The sequence below is a fragment of the Rhodamnia argentea genome, chromosome 10 (genome assembly GCF_020921035.1).
Source record: "Rhodamnia argentea isolate NSW1041297 chromosome 10, ASM2092103v1, whole genome shotgun sequence".
Classification (NCBI taxonomy): Eukaryota; Viridiplantae; Streptophyta; class Magnoliopsida; order Myrtales; family Myrtaceae; genus Rhodamnia; species Rhodamnia argentea.
The window spans coordinates 8,073,179-8,091,815 of record NC_063159.1 but is presented as its reverse complement, the minus strand read 5'-3'; the positions used below and the strand labels follow the sequence as shown (position 1 = coordinate 8,091,815).

At 38.6% G+C, this 18,637-nt stretch overlaps 2 protein-coding genes across 2 annotated transcripts; both read right to left on the bottom strand.

Moving 5' to 3' along the window:
• Positions 1–3,706: 3,706 nt before the first annotated feature.
• Positions 3,707–7,493, bottom strand: LOC115739298 (chaperone protein DnaJ-like). Its single transcript, XM_030672313.2, has 4 exons — positions 7,140–7,493; positions 6,980–7,031; positions 6,486–6,553; positions 3,707–4,334 (listed from the first exon to the last, which is right to left on the bottom strand). The coding sequence occupies exons 1-4, from the start codon at positions 7,290–7,292 to the stop codon at positions 3,828–3,830; spliced, it is 780 nt and encodes a 259-aa protein (XP_030528173.1). The 5' UTR covers positions 7,293–7,493; the 3' UTR covers positions 3,707–3,827.
• A 2,792-nt stretch (positions 7,494–10,285) lies between these two features.
• LOC115739211 lies at positions 10,286–13,161 on the bottom strand. Its single transcript, XM_030672222.2, has 8 exons — positions 12,804–13,161; positions 12,532–12,662; positions 12,361–12,438; positions 12,213–12,257; positions 12,061–12,105; positions 11,870–11,921; positions 11,066–11,162; positions 10,286–10,751 (listed from the first exon to the last, which is right to left on the bottom strand). Exons 1-8 carry the CDS (start codon positions 13,132–13,134, stop codon positions 10,586–10,588), a joined length of 945 nt encoding a protein of 314 aa, XP_030528082.1. The 5' UTR covers positions 13,135–13,161; the 3' UTR covers positions 10,286–10,585.
• Positions 13,162–18,637: the final 5,476 nt, after the last annotated feature.

Sequence of the window (18,637 nt, the reverse complement as noted above, 5' to 3'; positions counted from 1 at the left end):
GCAAGGGCCGCCTTCGATAGCCATGATCAGGCGAGGGTCGGCCCTTGTAGGCACTCCGTAAAAAAAAAAATGAGAGAAAAGAAAAGAAAAGAAAAGTAGAAGGAAAAAGATTAAAAAAACTACAAAATTTCATAAAAAATTTATTTAAAAATATCCACGTCGGTAAGTCGTACCGCGTATGACAATCGATGTCCACATCAGCAATTTTTTCTTAAAATTAATTGTAGAATATAAAAATTTTGGACTGAATTAATATAAATTCAATAAATATCAAAAGCTTTTTAATCTCACTTTCATAACTATCCGTTTCGGTTACGATTTCGATTTCGATGTCGACTTTATCACGGGAATATCGGGTCGATAACACAATGCTCAGGCGGGTCTTGTCCTTGTCCGAGGATAATCATGACACGTGCCGAGCGGAGCACGTGGGTAGCACGGAGGGTTTGATGTCGCCGCGGGTGACGTGACCCGAGGGGGGGGTGAACTTGAGGGAGGGAATAAAAAGAAGAAGAAAAACTTAGAGAGAGAGAGAGAGAGAGCATGTGGGCTGACAGAGATGAGTGGGACCCGCAAGTCAATCATGGCCAAGATGCCAGCCTGGCCTCAATCACTTGACAGAACATGACAGGTAGACTTAGAGATAGAGAGAGAGAGAGAGATCTCCACCGTCCATTCACATTTCACAATTACTTTTTATTTTTTCTTTATTTTTTTTAATGGTGATTGGGGGTCTCTAGAGCCCCCGAATCCTTGAGTTCCACGTCACCTTTTTTGGGCCTTTTTATTTCTGAAAAAATAAAAAAAAGGATTTGTTTTTTGCGCAAATAAAAAAAAATGTGTTTTTCGTGTAATTATTGTGTAAAAGTAGCCGTCTCCTCAAATATGTGGTCGTGTACGGAGGTTGGGAATTTTTTGTCGGTCACATGAAATGGTATTCGTCTCTTTTTCCATGGAGGGTTTTATTTGGACATAAAGTTCAAAGAAAACATAATTATGTTTTTCTCCCATGGACAAAAAATTGCGGGCCGCGAACATGGACGCTACCCGATCATAGTTTCAGTTAAACTACCGTGCCAGGGGTGTTTATAACTTGTAATCCATCGATCGCTGAACAATTTCTTCAATCAGAGATAAGCTTAACACGGCTAGGCGAGACGGAGTTCGAAAATGTTAATACCTAATGCACTGGTTCAAAGTCAATGCGAAACTTTCTGTTCTTGATCAGATGTTAATATCTTGTTTGGATCAAAATAAATGATTTGTGAAAAGCATTTTCTTAAAAACGATCAATATTTATCGCTCGATATAATTAATCGGTAGAAAATATTTTTCATTATCGACAATAATATATATTTAAAATATTTTTGTAAATTTATTTTTTAAACGATATAATCGATCATTTTTAAAAAATAAATTTAAAAATTGTACATTTTTTCGTGAAACGGAGGCTTTGTTCGGGTTTTTTTCCAAATTAATTTTTTTTTAAATATTTTCAAAAATATTTTTTAAAAATAAATATTTACAAATTTGGGCATCGCTCGGCAGTTGAGGTTGCGAGCGAGGCCCGCTCAGCAGGTGGGTCGCCGAGCAAGGCCCATATCGGGCCTTTTTTTTTATTTCAAAATTTCATATTTTTTTAATTATTGATACTTATAATATTATAATTTTTTTCTTGTGAAACTTATCTTTATAACATAATTAGCAATAATTAATGTAAAAATTTATTAAGATCTATAATTAATAAATAATGTTGTAATTATGTAATTAATTAAAAATATTCATAAAATAAAATTGGTAAGATATATAAAAAAATGAGATTTTCATAATATATTCATCTATTGGAGAGGTAGAAATCCAACCGGAAGGCGAAACGGTGATGTGTCAAAAACTAGTAGGTTTGGTCGACAATATCGGATCGGGCTCAAATTCGGTCGACTCAAGCAAAACGGCGTTCTAATCAATATCCACCTCCGTTAGCGATGACGAACGATGGATTTTTGCAATTCGAGATCGTCTATATGGGTTTTCCTGTTTTTTTAGTATTTTCGGGATTTATTAAAGAGAAATGTTTGTAATTTTGGATTTTGATATTTAGCTACTAGGGTTAGGTTTAGGGTTAACACCCTATAAAAGGTGTTATTATAACATTTTTTAGGACGATGATTATTATTGAATTTTGAGATTTTTCTCTTTAATAAATCCTGAAAATACTAAAAAAAATAGGAAAACTCATCTAGACGATCCCGAATCACAAAAATCCATTGTTTATCACCGCCAACAGTGGTGGATATTGATTAGGACACCGTTTTGCTTCAGCCCACCAAATTTGAGCCCGATTCGATATCGTCGACCCGATCCGCCGGTTCTTGACACATCATCGTTTCGACTTTCGGTTGGATTTCGGCCTCTCCAATAGATGAATATATTATGAAAATCTCATTTTTTCATATATCTTACCAATTTTATTTTTATGAATATTTTTAATTAATTACATAATTACAACATTATTTATTAATTAGAGATCTTAATAAATTTTTACATTAATTATTGCTAATTATGTTATAAAGATAACTTCACAAGAAAAAAATTATAATATTATAAGTATCATAACTTAAAAAAATACTAAATTTAAAAAAAAAAAAGGGCCTGGTATGGGCCTTGCTCTGCAGCCCAACCGCCGAGCGAGGGGCTGGGCCCACCTCGACCTCTCGCTCGACACCCTAACCGTTGAGCGAGGCCCAAATTTGTAAATATTTATTTTTAAAAAATATTTTTATAAATATTCTGTCGAGCAAGGGCTCATTGGCAGCCCAACCGCATAGCGAGGCTCAAATTTGTAAATATTTATTTTTAAAAAATAATTTTATAAATAATTTTTAAAAAAAATTAATTTGAAAAAAAACCCGCTTTGCCCATGTAAAAACCAAAGTTTTATAAAAGCGGTTTCAAATAGCTTGTAGGTGGATGGCTAAAAAGAGCATCTACGAAGGTCAAAGTTTGATCGCCTTTGCCAGCCAAAAGAAAAAGAATGCCGTCGCGGTCACAAAAGTCCGCATATTGCGACGGCGCCAAATCGATAAAAGAGGCCGTGGCGTCGCCCCTCTTTTTCTTCTCGCCTTATCAAACAGCTGGCGGCCGGCTCCGACGTCCAAATCACGGTGTACATCGTGCGAAGAGATTTCTCGATTCCCGATAGAGTTTGCCTAGACGGGCTCCTCAACCTCGCGGCCTTCGAATCTCCTGGCCGTGTGCAATAATTATCGATTCGAATATTTCGTAACCGGTGCGCGACCCTTATAATAACCCTCCGTAAAGAATATTGCGCGTCCACCGTTACTCCTAATATTTTTCGTTTCAAATTAAAAAGAAAGAACATGAAAATTTGAATTTAAGAAAGCGAGTGGGAGGAGAGTTTTCCAATCATATCTCGTCCACTCACATTTAGGATTAGCCAAATTTGGATATATGGTGAGGTCAATGCTTTTATAACTTACCAATTGGAGGCAAGGCAAACAAAAGTATGGCCTTCATAATGAATGTCAATTGCATCGACCATTAAATAATGAGGGGCCTCCGGTCTGACCGTGAATCGATGATTCTATCGTTCTCCTTGAATTTTTTAAAATTTCATCGAATTTCCAAATCTTTAGTTAGTCGCGCCAATAAAAATGCTTTCCCGACAGTTCCGTGTACAATCTCAATCCCGGCTCACTGATGCAGAAATCCATCAACAATTTCTTGTATTAGCGCGTTTAATCTAAGTTTGATCTGACAAATACCCTTTGGAAAATTGAAGTAGAAGACTGAAGCAATTCCTCTGGATGTTAAGAACGGAGACAAACTGATCTGCTACGCATCCCTTCCCCTGCTGACGTTTTCTTGCCCATGAAGATTGGAGAACCGAGCTCCGCGCTCTTGTTTCTCTCTCGCTGACTAGAGCACCGAAAGTTGCCGGGCATCTTGTGCGTTCTGGTCCTCAGATGAGGATACCCATCAGCCTTGTAGAGCGATGGGTCAAAGACTGGGCTCTCTCTGCGGGCGTTGCCGAGATGGGTCTTGCTTGCGCACGTGGTGTTCGACGAAATGTGGATGGTCTCTTGCTTCAGTGCTGCGGCGGCTCTCAAGCAGCTCTCTATCACCCTGGCTTCCTCTTTGAACCTCTCCCTGATGTCCCTGAATCCGGTGAAAGTTCTCTGGGCTTTTGATCCATCTGTGAGCTTCGAAGAAGCTGAGCTCGTGTGTCGGATTCTCTGACAGTCGTAGCACAGGTTCCTCCATCTCTCCAGGTTGAAGGCGTTTCTCTTTGCATCATCAGATAGACATGAATATGCCTGGCCCAACAAAAGAAAAAAAGAAGAAGTGCATATTCAGGTCGTTGCGCACTTTCCCCCTTAGCAATAAAGTGCTAGAGACTCTTCGAACACTCGATTAATCACCGCACAAGTTGCGATAGCCTCCTATCCAAGCACACGGGGGGATCTATTAGAATGCAAATGTTCGTCCCTCCTAAGGTGACTCGAGATGTTCGTGCTTTGAACTCGAGCATTGAGCGGGGCAGACAGAACACCCTTCCGACTCGAGTCGCCTCTTCGGGTCAGTGTTAGTCACTTTACCGTGCTCTGTTTCACGATAAGAGCTGGTGAATTCGAAACGTGAGCCAGCCCAGAGGACTGGAATTACACAGTGACTCCATTTCTGGTTGAGGTGAAGTTTGGAATTCTTTCAAGAGCGATCATTAATGTGTGATGACACCTAACTAAATAACTATACGCAGACGTCTGTTGGTTGCACGTGAAAATTTCTTAAAAACCAAAACTTTGGCTGTCTGAATTAAAGCTTCTGCTCTCTCTTCATGCCATCATGGTCGCGAGGAAACCAAGACACTGAGAAATGTTTTTTGAGTCCTTTTAGCAGAGTTCAAGGAACAAGGTCCAGATTCTGCAACTTCAAGCAAATGGATTAAACGATGACATGATTCACTAATTTTTTTTTAAACAATTAGAAACGAATCGAACAGTTTTTGAGATTTCCAATTTTGGTGCGAAATCTCGCCTTTTGGAATTACACAACATAAAGAGAGGTTATGTGAATTTTCTCGTTAGGGGAAGCATTCTCAGAAATTTTTACTGCTCACAAGTGTTTTTATGGGACCGATCTTGCATCCAGTGGGGAATGGTTGAATAACAAGGGTAGAACCGCGGTTCGTCAGGTCTGCTTTGCAAAGTCATTTTTGTCTCATGACTCGCTAATATTAGAAGAAAGCTACGGATGCAAAATTGATCCAACTTACATTTGATTAAATAAAAGTTAAGGAAAACTTTAAGTAAAGACTTGATGTGACACCATTTTCTAAAATAAGAGTCCGAAGTGGCCATATAAGTTTAAAATAAGGGCCTGTCTCCAGCCGGCTAAATATTCCGGGCAATCAAGACATTTTCGTTTAAAGACAATTTTAATTATGAATTATGTGTCCCTTCTTTTTTCTCTTTTTTTTTTTTTTTTTTTGTTGCAGCCAATGTGGACCCGATGACCGGGCGAGGGCCTGCAAGCCTTCGTTGGCCACTAGTGAGGGTTGCGACCCTCGCTTGTGGCTTCTGATGGCGGCCTTGCCCAAGGCTCGCCGGCCTATGGTCGGTAGGCCCTCTCCGAGCATCACTAGTGGTCCGCTAGATTGGTCATGGACAAAATGAAAAGAAAAAACAGAAAAAAAGAAGAGAAAATTAAAAATAAAATTTAAAGATGAAAATATCCTTGGCCAACTTAAAGGTCATATCCTTTTTTGATGCTTACATAGCCACTTCAGATCGTATTTGAAATAAAGTTCACTTTCGGGTTCTTATTTAAAAAAATAATGGCACTTCGGACCTTTATTTGAAATAAGATTCATTTGAGACTCTTAAAAATTACGATGAATAAAGAAAAATCACCGACATATATGTTCAAAAACTTCACGAAATAGAACGATTATCGTAAAATGGTAATTTTAGTAATAATATTTACGAATCATAGAATCCAAAGAACTTATGACTACCAAAGGGGAATTACGCCTTTTAAAAAGAGCTATCAAAATGATATTTTTATGAACAAATTACTCTTAGCGAGGACAAATACGCACTTCAATGAAAAATTACGACCTATTATAGGTAATTTTTCTAACTAGAGAAAGAACTCATAATTAATTTAGACATATTGAGGATCATAGGACCCACATAAGTTACGATTATATAGGATCTTCATCCCCGTTTTGGAAGGAGCCAAGCAGTTTAGATACTGTCAAATCAAGCACATTGCCCAAATTTTGTTTGGGATCAGTCTCTTTATTGGAATTAGCGTTCAGTGGCCCCATTGAGAAAATTGTTCAAGCAAATTTATATTTTAAAGGAGACTACTCATCCTGCATTAACTGAAATAATTGCTGGAACGATTCAAGAATCAACTGAACGGTAAAAAAGAGAGTCAAATAGTGAACATCGTGTTTTTACCTCTGAGACGAGCTTGAACGCATGCTCAGCTTTTGGATGATGGTTCTTATCTGGATGAAGCTGCAATGCTGCCAAACAAAACGAAAATGAATAAGTACATTGAGAGGTCGAGAGGCCTAAAACTTGTCACAAAAGTACCGTTGAGTCTTAAAATCTGTCATAAAAATATAATTGAGTCCTAAAACTTTCAAAAAGTTCGATCAAAATCATAAAACTTGTCATGAAAGTGAAATCAAGTACTAAAACTTTCGAAAAATACAATCGACGAAATGGCTCGATCTTATCAATTTGACAAGTTTCGAGATCCGATTGCACTTTTTGAAAGTTTTAGGACTCAATTGTACTTTATGATAAATTTTAGGACTCGACAATATTTTCGTGACAAGTTTTAAGACTTTCAACGAACTTATGCAAGGGGAAAAAAAAATGGGAGCAAATTGTCACATTGTTGCATAAGCTATGCATCTCTAGCTCATCTGAGCCAAAAACTTCACCTAGCTTATGGTACTGTTTCCGAATGGCATCCAGCTCTGCATTTTCTTCCACCTAATGCCGCCCCATGATAAAGAAAAACGAGAGGAGTGAGAATGGAAGGAGCAGAGCCCGGGAAGAGAAATGCTTTACGAAGAAGAAGCCCCGGGGGGGAGAACGTACTCCGAGAAGGCGGTACCAGTCGACGCGGGCCGGCCCGCGGCGCACCGCATGGGAGCACGCGGCCGCACGGTCGGAGGCAGAGCAAATGTCCGACACCAGCCGGGACTTGGCGGCTTCGTCGGCCGCGGTCTTGTGGCCCTCCAATTTCCCCATCGGGGATCGGCGAAAGGTGGAGAAGAAGAACGAACGAACGAATTGTATGGTTAAACGGGTGAAAGAGAGTGACTAGAAGCGAGAGCGTAAGCTCATGGCATTGCCATGGTGGGTTTGGCTGGTGTTAAGTTGTTTTTGGAGGGAGGTTGAAGAAGACGAGTGAATTACAGAGGTGGAGCAGCTGGTGGGGGGGAATGAATTCACATGTTGGGGAGGGGGAGAGGAGGGCGGGATTAGCGTTAATCACGCCACGTGGCTTGATTAGAGGTGGTAACTTGAGAAGATTTTGGCACCTTCCGTTTCGTTCCATTCAAGGTTTAAATCTTTTTAATAGGGACCAATTAATCTCGTGGTTTTCTTTTTGAAAATTCAAAACCGTCTTCCTTCAGTTGTTCTTGCGTTTTGCTGATAATTAGGGAAGTTAGCATTCTTCCAAAACTCCGAAAATTCAATTGCAAAAGGTTCGTGACTCACGCCTTTTCGGTCTCGGGATCAGTAAAGCTTGATCGAGTTCGAATTATCATAGGAACCCGAGTTCAGTGGATCCGTCTCGGCCTAAGGGATTAGTAAGATATGATGTAAACTCGGTATTTGTTCATACAATTCGGTTTATAATGTGCTTAGTGCATCAAATTGATTCACCATCAATGTGATTTGATGAAGCATTAATGAGAAAGTCCGGCATGGGACCAAAGGGCACAGCCCCTTTAACTATTCTCATCAGGCTGGTAAGGTACAAATATTGAATCTAGGGCAAGCTTTTTCACGTGAAATTTTGGAGAGTCGCGCTCAACCTCGACCTTAGAAACGAAAACGAAATTCTACATATTCGTGCTCGGCTCGGGAATCCTAAACGGAGATGTGATTATGATAAATAAGTTGTATCGAAGCTAAGTCGGGCTCAAATATATGGAAGACATGTCGTGACGTCGAGCTCGAGCTCATAGAATAATTCGCGACGTTAAGCCGGATCGAAACTCGAAAATTAAATTTGATCAGGCTCGACTCGCGTGCCACGTCTTGAATATTGGGATAAGATAATGAATCGTGACTTTTTGGTGCTTTTATGAATGTAAATATAGTTTCAGGGGAGACCCACAATGGAAAGATGAAATTTTCAAATAAACTTGTCAGACATGTGACAAGGTTAGCCAAAATTAAGGGGAAAAAAATAGACAAATTTAAAAGAGACAAAGCGAAAAAGAACACATAGGCTCATAGGACCCTTCAACGGGTGGGTCCAATTTTGCCCTTCTTTTAATTTTTCCTTTTTGACCTTGTAAACTTGTCCTTTTTCATAAATATTTATAACTTGCTTTTAATATAGCTTTATGTCTTATTTTAATTTTTTTGGGCAGGGACAAGATGAGACCTCGGAGAAAAAAAGACAAGAAAAAGGATCATCGAGAATGGAGACAAAGACCAATTTTCATTACCTGAGTCTCGAGACATCATTGGACACAAGGAGTCTTGTTTTCTTTTGCTTTGATTTTTTACATACTCCCTTTCCTGCTTGCCCCTATCAAATCTAGAGATTCAGATAAATATAAGTTCCATCCATGCCAAAAATTTTCCCAATTCAGGCGTTAAAATGCTTTATTTACATAATCTAATAACCCTATCAGATCTTTTTTCTTTCTTTTTGGCAATACAATACTTAATTTTTTTTTTGTGGGATGCAATACTCGAGAGATACCTCTTCGCTTCACCAAAGTGACTTTTACCTTTCACTTATTCGCTTACACTCCACCCACCTTTTTTTTTTTTTTGTAAATTTGAAATACTAGGAATTTTCGCAGTATAAAGATATTAGTACATCAATTCATCCAGAGTATTTTTCGTTTCTTTAGAAGTTGCAGGCTATTTCAAATTATCGCTAAAAAGGAACAAAAATCACATTTTACAATTCTGCAAAATATTAAGCAAACAAGCCCTTGCTTTTGTTTGGCACCCCCAAAGTGCAGCTGCCATCTTGTGCATGTGCCCTTTGAAAATTTAGGTAGCTAAAATTTTCAAACTGATGCTAGTAAAGCAGAGCTCAGACAGACCAAAGATTATCATATTCAAGGGGTTTTTGCCTATGATTTCTCATCCTTGTTTGGTGAATAGGTCTTTTATCAGCTCAATAATTTTTAGGGACCAGGAGAAGATTTTGGCATTATACAGAGGGACAGATTCCAAAGAGCATAGAAGTTCTCAATTGGTTGACCTTAAGGATGAAGTCAGGTTGGGAGCAGTTGGAGCTCCCAACACAAAGCTCAATCGTGAGGTTTTTGCATTTTCAAGCCTTACGCTTTCAAACTTAGATTCTCGTTTTCGAAACCCAAGGCCAAGCCAATCTGAACATTCTGGAACTCACAAGTCCGTTTGAACTGATATAGTTGCAGTGTCAAAACTCCTGCACTCCATGCCCATCTTCCTTTCTGGATGCAATCAGCTTGATTACTGATGCAAATTCGCAATGTGCCGTCCGAACACGCGGGAGTACTCAGCTTCGCCACTAAAATGACTCTAAGTCTTGTCGATATGACAAAGGTTTGATACTCCGAGAAAGGGGTATTGAAGAGTCGAGCCATGTCAATTTCAAATTAACCGACTTGGCATTCATGTGTACCTGTTGTAGGAAAATATCGCGCTCATGGTTGTGTTCGAATTTATCGTCGTGGAATTTCGCATCGGTGTTGGTAGAAGAGTTCTGTACTGAATTCATAGAATGGAGATTATTTTTTGCCATGTCAATTTCAAATTAACCGACTTGGCATTCATGTGTACCCATTGTGGGAAAATATCGCGCTCATGGTTGTGTTCGAATTTATCGTCCTGGAATTTCGCATTGGTGTTGGTAGAAGAGTTCTGTACTGAATTCATAGAATGGAGATTATTTTTTGCCATAATCGAATGGAAAGTTTGGCTCATCTTTTCACCTTCTTTTTTGGGACACCCCCCCCTAAAAAAAAACCAAAAAAAAAAACTCAGAATCAGACACACAGAAGCACAGGTATTGGCTCTCTTCAACTTAAAACTCACTGTTTATCAGTAGCGTATGTCTCTTTTTTCCTGTTTCTCTGTAAATGAGCGGGAGGAGCAGACCTGGGAAATGCAACTTGTGAAAAGCTTTACAACCAGATTGCTGTTGATTTCCTAATTACAGTCGACCACTAACACAAGAAGAAATCTTTCACATCACACTCATACAGAATCACTTTCTTTAGGCTTCTCGAAAATGTGGGAGGATGAATACCACAAGGTCCGAATCAAGAATATCTTTTGCAGAAGACGCATCACTAATGACATTAGCCACCATAACGGGTTCTCAGGGATTCCGGAGGCTCCTCTTCCATGATGCCCGACCCTGTCGTTTCCAAATACTTTCTGATTGTCGTTTTTCGATCAGCCAGGTATGTATGATCTAGAAAATTGTCGTAGGCAGCATCACCCAGATTCTTTGCAGCCAAGACGCTACATGTTCAATAACAGCATCAGTGAAAAAGTTACCAGCTAAATTTTGGTTGGCACTATTTTGAAAGCATCAGCAAAGGTTGCTGCCTATGACACTGACATGATTAGAGGCTGGATCAACTACTAATCCATCTTTTCTTTCCTAAGCAGAGATTTTCCAAGAGAAGGAAGATTTAGAATACCAGGAAAAAAGAACTAAGACAATTGTGCAAAAATGAAAAGGATATCTGAGCATCAGGTTGCAGTGCTCCCTGTCTGCATCCACTAGCAATCAGACGCTGCAAGCAATCTTTCGGTAGTCTCAAAGCACTTACCAGTGCCTAAGATAAGAGCGGCAAGGTAAAACATCATCCCGCCATATCTTATCAATATCGTAACGTCCATAATGTTGAAAATAAATCTCCTTGCTTCCTGCATGAAAATGCACACCGGCGGTAAATAAGACAAGGATTTGGATTCTCCTGACTTTGGGAGAGGGATGGTAACTTGACTAAATTTACCCCTAAAGATTCTGACGCAACACTTGGAAAGAAATCGGTGATTGAATTACAAACAAGTGACTATAACCAATTTTAACCTTTGAATCCTCTAAGTGATGTGGCATGATCGGAGAGGGTTAATTGAATCATTTAGCCCTCTAACTGGAGAGAATTTGTAACCATAAGACAATTACAGCCAGAGCAGTAAAGCGGAGGTATTTCAATGATGTGGACGAGAGGTCGATATGTCTACCATCATGCGAGGAAATATTTAAGCAAAAATAAGCCAACTCTGCTTCCACAAGCTTGTAGAGGTTGTTGATATATTGTCTCCAAGCTCCATAAGCTTTTAAGCAACCATCTCAGTTACAAGATTTTGAAAAATTTATTTCAACTGGCGCAACCATATGAAAATGTACCTCTGCTGTATAGAACGCATTGTCAAGTATTAATTAAAGCAGGTCATAGAGCGTCTAATTTTCCTTCTCAACATTTGGAAATCCCAAGGAGATATCACAAATCAGTCAGAAATGTGTCTTCCCTTCAGATTCCATGTTCATATTAAATATACATCCTGCACACACTTTGTATTGATAGAGAAAATAGCGCATGAAAAACAGGGCCCGGCAGAATAAGTACCTCTGCATCTGATTCGGAAAAATTCCTCATCAGTATAACGAGCGCAAAGCACCTGAAAAGTATTCACCGTATGAACCAGGTCCAGAATTTATTAGTGAAACAACAGAGTTCACTATGTCATAAAACATCACGAATGCAGGATAACGAGTAGCATTCATTCCAACTGTCCTGAAAACACGAAATTCACGTACCGCTAGATTCTCGAAGGGCTTGCCATCATGTGTCCGAGGCCTGACCTGCAAGAAGAAAACTTTTTCTTTCATAACAGGAAGCAAAATATCTAAACGAGAGCAGAGAAAGTTGAGTAAATGAGTCCGTTCAAAGCGACTCCATAGCAACTCACAGCGAGAAATCGGAACTCGAGCTCCCTCCTCATGAAAGCTGGTATCTTGCTTCATCAAGCAACATACTCACTCAGTTAATATCAGTGTGAAAGATTAGCTGAATCGTTAGAACCCAATACTAATTTGACGATGCTTCTCTCGCCATACCTCAGATTTTTCAATCTCGAAGACCGTGACCACAAGAGTCTCACCCTCACATGACTCCACACTGAGGCTGGAGATCTCCTGCAGCATCCCAATAACGGAGCCAATTAGCAATGCAGATAATATGATTGTGCTTGGACTTGCTCAAAATTCACGACAACTACAGATCAAGACCTTGGTTTCGGGTTTGGCGATGCCGCGCTCGAAGAAAATAGGAGCAACGTGGGCGAAAACGCGCCGGAATCCGTCCAGTCTCGCCACTCTAAAGTCGACCAGATCAGGAAACGTACTCCTCGCGCTTCGCTCTGACCACAAATATACACAATCGCACGTTAGCGAATCACAGAGCAATCGCACACGACTCTACCTTCGGTCCGCACATCCATATCGAAGAAAACACGTCACGCGGAGGAAAACGAAACGACTCGGACGGACGCTGTACGTACCGGAGAGCAGAGAACCGAAGCCGCAGATGGAAATGCGGCCGCTGGGAGTGAAGAGCTTCTCGAAATCGGACTCGTCGTTGAGTTCGCTCAGTTCGGGTCGAAGCCGGTCCGTGCTGCCGCAGGACATGGTGATCGGAGACGTCCGGCGAAGGATCCCGCGGCGATCGGCGCGGCTTGAGCAGAGGTGGAGGAGACGAGCGAGAGAGTGCGGCCGAGGAGATAGCGATGGAGGTGGAGGGAGAAGATAGGGGGCGGAGGAAGACGTCGGACGGCGTAGGAGTGGGCTATGAATTGGATTGAACGCTGAGAGAGAGAGATCGGCGGTGCTCATCCGGTGGTGGTGGTGGTGGTGGTGGTGATGAGGGTCGTGGTGGTCGTGGTGTAGCGCACGTGAGTGACGGAATGAGAAAATGGGAAAGGCTTGATTACATTGCAAATGCCACGAGACTTTGGCTATTTTACCAAAATACCCAAACCTCAATTTACTCGTAGGCTCAATCCTCTTAAAAAGAAAAAGAAAAATCCCAATAATAAATCTAGTCTCAATTTCACTCCAAACTTCGACCAAAAATAAAAAATAAAAAATTCACTCCGAACATTTTTTTGTCTCAAATAAAACCCCAAATTTTAGGTTCAGCCTCAAATCTATCCCAACTTTTTTTTGGTATGAGAAAAATCCAAACTTTAGATCTAGTAATAAATCTATCCCGACTTTTATTTTGTAAGAAAAAAAATTCACAACTTTTAATCTATTATCAGATCTACCCTCGTGACTCAGTCTCAACTTGACATGGTATTTCGACATCAATTACAAATCCACATCAGCAAGATGATATGGAAAATCATCTCCAAAATGAAACCGTTCTATGATATGAAGATTAGGAACGACAAACTATGATTTTCGGACAGAGGGCTACTAGGTTTATATTCGGGACTAGAGTAAATATCGATGATTTTTCTCTTAGAAAAAAAGTCAAGGTAATTTTGTGATTGGACCTAAAATATGGAAGTTTTTCTTTCAGACAAAGAAAAATTCGGGACATATTTGGATTGATCCTAAAGTTTGAGAACTTTTTTAGACAAAAAAAGCTTAGGAAAGAGTTGTGACTAGACCTAAAGTTGGGTGTTTTATGGGGAATTAAACCCTTGCGCGTAGACTCATAAAACAGGTGAATTGGGTTGAGTCGAGAAATTGTCCTATTCAAATTGACATGTTTAACCCGTTTTTAACTCATTTTTATGCAATATAAATCTAGTTACTCATACCCAACTCTCACCCAACCCGACTCATATTACTAAAACATTTCAATATTTAACAAAATCTAGGAAAAGTCGTACTTGAACCGAATTGAGATAAGAGCGCGGAGTGAGCGAGTGCGAAAGAAAAATGTGAGTTGAGTGTAAGTAAGTTGTGAGCTCATTTCACACATATATTGAGCCTATTTAGTTCAGTATTTGGAAAGGATTTTGGGGCTCTAAAATCTGTTGACCAAAGGCAAATAGCGTTTCGTCAGTTTTTTGCTCAACTTTGAAGAAATGCAATTGCATTTCCAAAGACTTTTAGCCCAAAGTAGGTCCAGAAGTACTTTGAAAAATTGTATTTTCGGAATGTAACTACAATTTTTTTTCTTTCAATTTTACCCTCACTCAACTTTCATATCTGGAAATATCCTCGAGAACTCTAATTTTATCTGCAAAGGCCTTCATTGTGGATGACAAATAGTTTAAAATTTTTTATAAAGAAAAATTAGTAAAACTCTTTTACAAAGTGTAGTTTTTGCTAAGCGGCATTTACATCAAAGTTATTTTTCAATGTACTTTCAAAATACACTTTACCAAACACTACTATCATTTCAAAAAGCCCGTTTAATCCAAAGATATTTGCATTTTTCCAAAAGTATCCGTCCAATTTTTAAAGGATACATTTTTGTTGAGATAATAAGGTTTCTTTTCTTGTTTATGCAGTCAAATGCATTTGGCGAAAATCTATCGAATTGCACCTTCTCTCTCCCTTCTATGATTAAAAAAATTCTCAATTTTTTTACAAGGATCCAATCGAGTTTTGAAAAAAAAGTTAAAAGGCAAGATACAAAATTATGTGTTGATGGAATGATATGCTAAAAGGTGGGACCACAAGGGATATTCTTGTCAAAACACTAATCCAGGGAGTGTGGGAACCAAAGAGGGAGTGGAAAAAGCGTGACCATCTTCAAGACCGCGTTGTAGATTAAATCATCAGTATGCGCGCTAAACTTAATCAAGTGAATGATTAACGCTTACAAACATAAATTGTGAAACAAAATGGTGCAATAGCTCTTTGGTTTGGTCATGATGTCGATTATTTTAAAGAAAGGAAAAAATATTTCCTGAATTTATATCGTTTGGCATCATAAATTAATTTTTTTCACTAAATAGTTTTAATTCCTCATTTACCCTCTCAACACTTAGCTCTGTTTGTTTCGCGAAAATTGTGACGTTTTTGAAAAATATTTTTCGGTGTTGGCACTTAAAATAATTCACTTGCTGAAATATGTACCGCACACGTGAGAGATTGACACACGCACGGATCACGTGAGGAATCAGTTGTATCTAGCAATATCACCTAGAGAGGGATGGATAGGTGATTCAAAACAAATTTTACTCTAAATCACGGAATTAAAAAATTTCACAATAAACAATTTCTACACTCTTAACTTTTTTCTAATCGGGTGAACAGCATCATGTATGGATAAGGAAACTTACCTGTACCATCGCTAAGTTTGGTTTCGCTCAGAACGTAGACCAAGCACGCGTTGGAAGGTTAAAGAGAGCCCGAGAAACGATTTCGACTACAAAAACTCAAAGGGAATCCTACTGAATCTAAGCTAAACCGTGAAGCCTCGAGTTTCATTTTGATAGTTGGACTCACCTTCTTGCAATCATCCGAGAAGAGAACAGGTTGCGCTTGCTCCTTGGATCAATACGAAGCCAACAAGACCAGTAGTGTGGCTTGGCGTCACCGGAGTTCTTCGGCACTCGAGGTTGAAGAGCTTGGTTTTCTCCTTTAATGGCGGATTACCATTTTGCAGAGAGCTCCTCCCTTTTTTTTCACTCCTCCTCTCCCCCTTCTATTCTCCTTTTCTGTTCGTTTTTCCCCTTTTATTTGCGAGCATCCCCTTTCTTGTTAGCCTCTCCCCACTTCTCCAACTGCCGGACCTTCTAGAAGCCCCCTTTTGATTTTGTTAGAACCGTCGAAGAAGCGGCCAGCCTCCTGCCTATTCGTTCGTGTGATCCGTGAAGAAGACGATGAATAGTGTTGGGTCGCCAGGTCGGGTTTGCCCGACCCGGCGGACCCTGTCCGCGTGAAAAATGTTCTAATTGAGCTAGCAAATGTCATTTTTTTTTCACGAAATTGGCGTTAAAAATCATTTTCCGATCATGGATCTCTTCCGAAAATGTGATTTTTGTGAGGAATTCCCTTGAAATTGGGTGAAAACCCCAAATGTTGGGTAGGATCCGAATACGATTTTCGCCAATTTTAAACCCTCAACGAAGGAATTTGTAGAAATTGGATCTGTCATTGGACTCAGATGGTCGAAAAATTTAGGGTAGGGGTCTTGGGGTCCCATGGGTGCTCCCCGAAAAAAAATTAATTTCACAATCAGCAACCTAGGGACCAAAATGTAAAGATTTTCATGCAATTAGGTCCTTAGAGTGGAAATTGAGCTATTCTATGCAAAATTGGACTATGATATGAAATGGAATACTAGATAATCACGTCACAATCCTCAAAAGTGAATAAAGAAAATAAAATGACTCAAATGGTATTTTTTTTATGCCCAATTCGAGGGGTGCGCTTGTAAAAGAACACACAAATATGAATTGAGATTTTCAAATTTTAAGAGGTCAAAATGAAAAGGGAATTAAAATAAAAATACTGACTATTTTTCTGTATTTTTGTGACCTCGAATGGTATTTTTTTTTTATTTTTTTGGAATTTTCCTATTTTCTGAAAAATATCAAAAAAATATGAAAAATTATTTTTTGGTCGAAAATGGTTCCTTAAGCTTGAGGAAGGTTACCAAAGTTGATTTTACAATTTTATGAATTTTTATGGATTTTTTAAGATATTTCAAAAGAAAAATTGATAAAAACTCATGTGTCAACAATACGCAATGACATTTTTTGAGTATTTTTGTGCATTTTCGGATTTATGAAAAATTGAGATAAGAAGCTATCCTAAAGTGAAATAACATCTAATTTGATTTAAGAAGTTGATTCCTCAAAGTCTCAAATTTTATTAAAGGTTATTTTCATGCAAGAAGTATGAGAAAACATTATTTAATTTAAGAAAACATGACATCTTTTTTAGATTTTTTCAAGAATTTATTTAAACCATGAAAACAATTAACATTTGTGACTTTTTTTGTAATTCACATTTATGAGGTCCATCCCCACGCTTGTCCAAAACTTCCTAAGATCGGTGTCCAGGTACTCGAACACGAGGTACAACATCGGTTTCTCGGAGGCGGCGCCCTAGGCTTTTTGGATTCTTCACCTTTTTTTTTTTCAACATGACCGCAGATCGTCGCTGGGAACTTGAAAAAAATTTTAGTTTGATTGCTGCTAAATATTGATACATGTTGTTGAGAATGTTGATTTCACATGATTATAGTGATCGATAATAATTTGGTTAATGTTTTTCATGTTTTGCATTTTCATATCGGAGCGCGTCTCGAATTTGTAACTCGATTTTGCTTGTCCGGATGATCGAATCTGCTCTCACTTTCTTCTAGATATTCATAGACCACTTCGAGAACTTTGATTTCATATATAGATCATCCAAAATGAGTATCATTAGGTCTATCTAATACATTCATGAAGTTGGTGAATTGAATTAGTAACCTGCTATTGTTCATGTGTTTTTCTATTTTATGACATTTTTTCATGTTCGGATTATGTGGTACCAATCTAGCACATATATGAAAAAAGTATAAAAGAAGTTTCATAGCTGAGATACATATCTTTTCAACGGTATTTTTTATGTGTGAAACAGAGATCGTTTGTTATGGCAAAAGTGCATCGTAGTAGGAAGTCAGAATCTGAAATTTTTGTTTGAATCTCATAGGTTGCTCTATTCTGATTCGACCTTTGCGGCTTCTCAAATTTTTATAATTTTTTTAAGATTTTAGTTGGTAGAACTCTCTTGATGAAAGTTGTTCTTACCATCCAAATCTATCACATATAAAATTTTCATTACAATCCAAATCATTTTGATCGGTACGATCATTCCATTAAGAGGATGAAAGTCTTTGAAAATTTTATTTCTTTCCTGCCATTTGCATGTTTTTTTATTGTTATGATTTTTTTTTTTGTGCGGAATCTATGGATATATTTTTCATGACAATTTGTCGTAACCTCTTTATGCATAACATATCAAAATTTCATAAAATTACATGCACATTTAATATGCCCATTGCACTTTATGAGTCATATAGGGACTGAAAAAGACCCTTCACCAGCGCACATTTAGACTCCCACACGGGACCCCTTTCTGTAAATAAAAAAAAATTTGATCCATTTTCGTAATTTTTTTTGGACCCATTTTTGAAAAAAGCCCTGGGAAATGAGCATCTCCGTTCGAAACAGGAGTACGTAAGATTAACTTTACGGGTGCCCCTTTCGATAATCCAAAGAGCACGTCAATGGTTTTTTTCTTAACTTGAGTACTAAAGATTCAAACTTCTATAAGATTCCTACTTTACCATTATCCCTTTCGACAATCCAAAAATCAAGTTATTTTATTTATTTATTTATTCTTATGTACTAAGCCTCTATTCGCCGTCCTTTTCAAA

Bases quoted from the DNA above. Each gene is read 5' to 3' on its own strand.
- LOC115739298 (XM_030672313.2), bottom strand. From the start codon at position 7,292: ATGGGGAAATTGGAGGGCCACAAGACCGCGGCCGACGAAGCCGCCAAG. The intron at 6,554-6,979 runs GTGAAGTTTTTG...TTTGTTTGGCAG, and splicing joins GAAACAGTACCATAAGCTAG to CATTGCAGCTTCATCCAGAT. The intron at 4,335-6,485 runs GTAAAAACACGA...TTGTTGGGCCAG, and splicing joins CGTTCAAGCTCGTCTCAGAG to GCATATTCATGTCTATCTGA.
- LOC115739211 (XM_030672222.2), bottom strand. From the start codon at position 13,134: ATGAGCACCGCCGATCTCTCTCTCTCAGCGTTCAATCCAATTCATAGC. The intron at 12,106-12,212 runs GTGAGTTGCTAT...TTCTTCTTGCAG, and splicing joins TCGAGTTCCGATTTCTCGCT to GTCAGGCCTCGGACACATGA. The intron at 11,163-11,869 runs GTACTTATTCTG...ATTTTCATGCAG, and splicing joins TTTCCGAATCAGATGCAGAG to GAAGCAAGGAGATTTATTTT.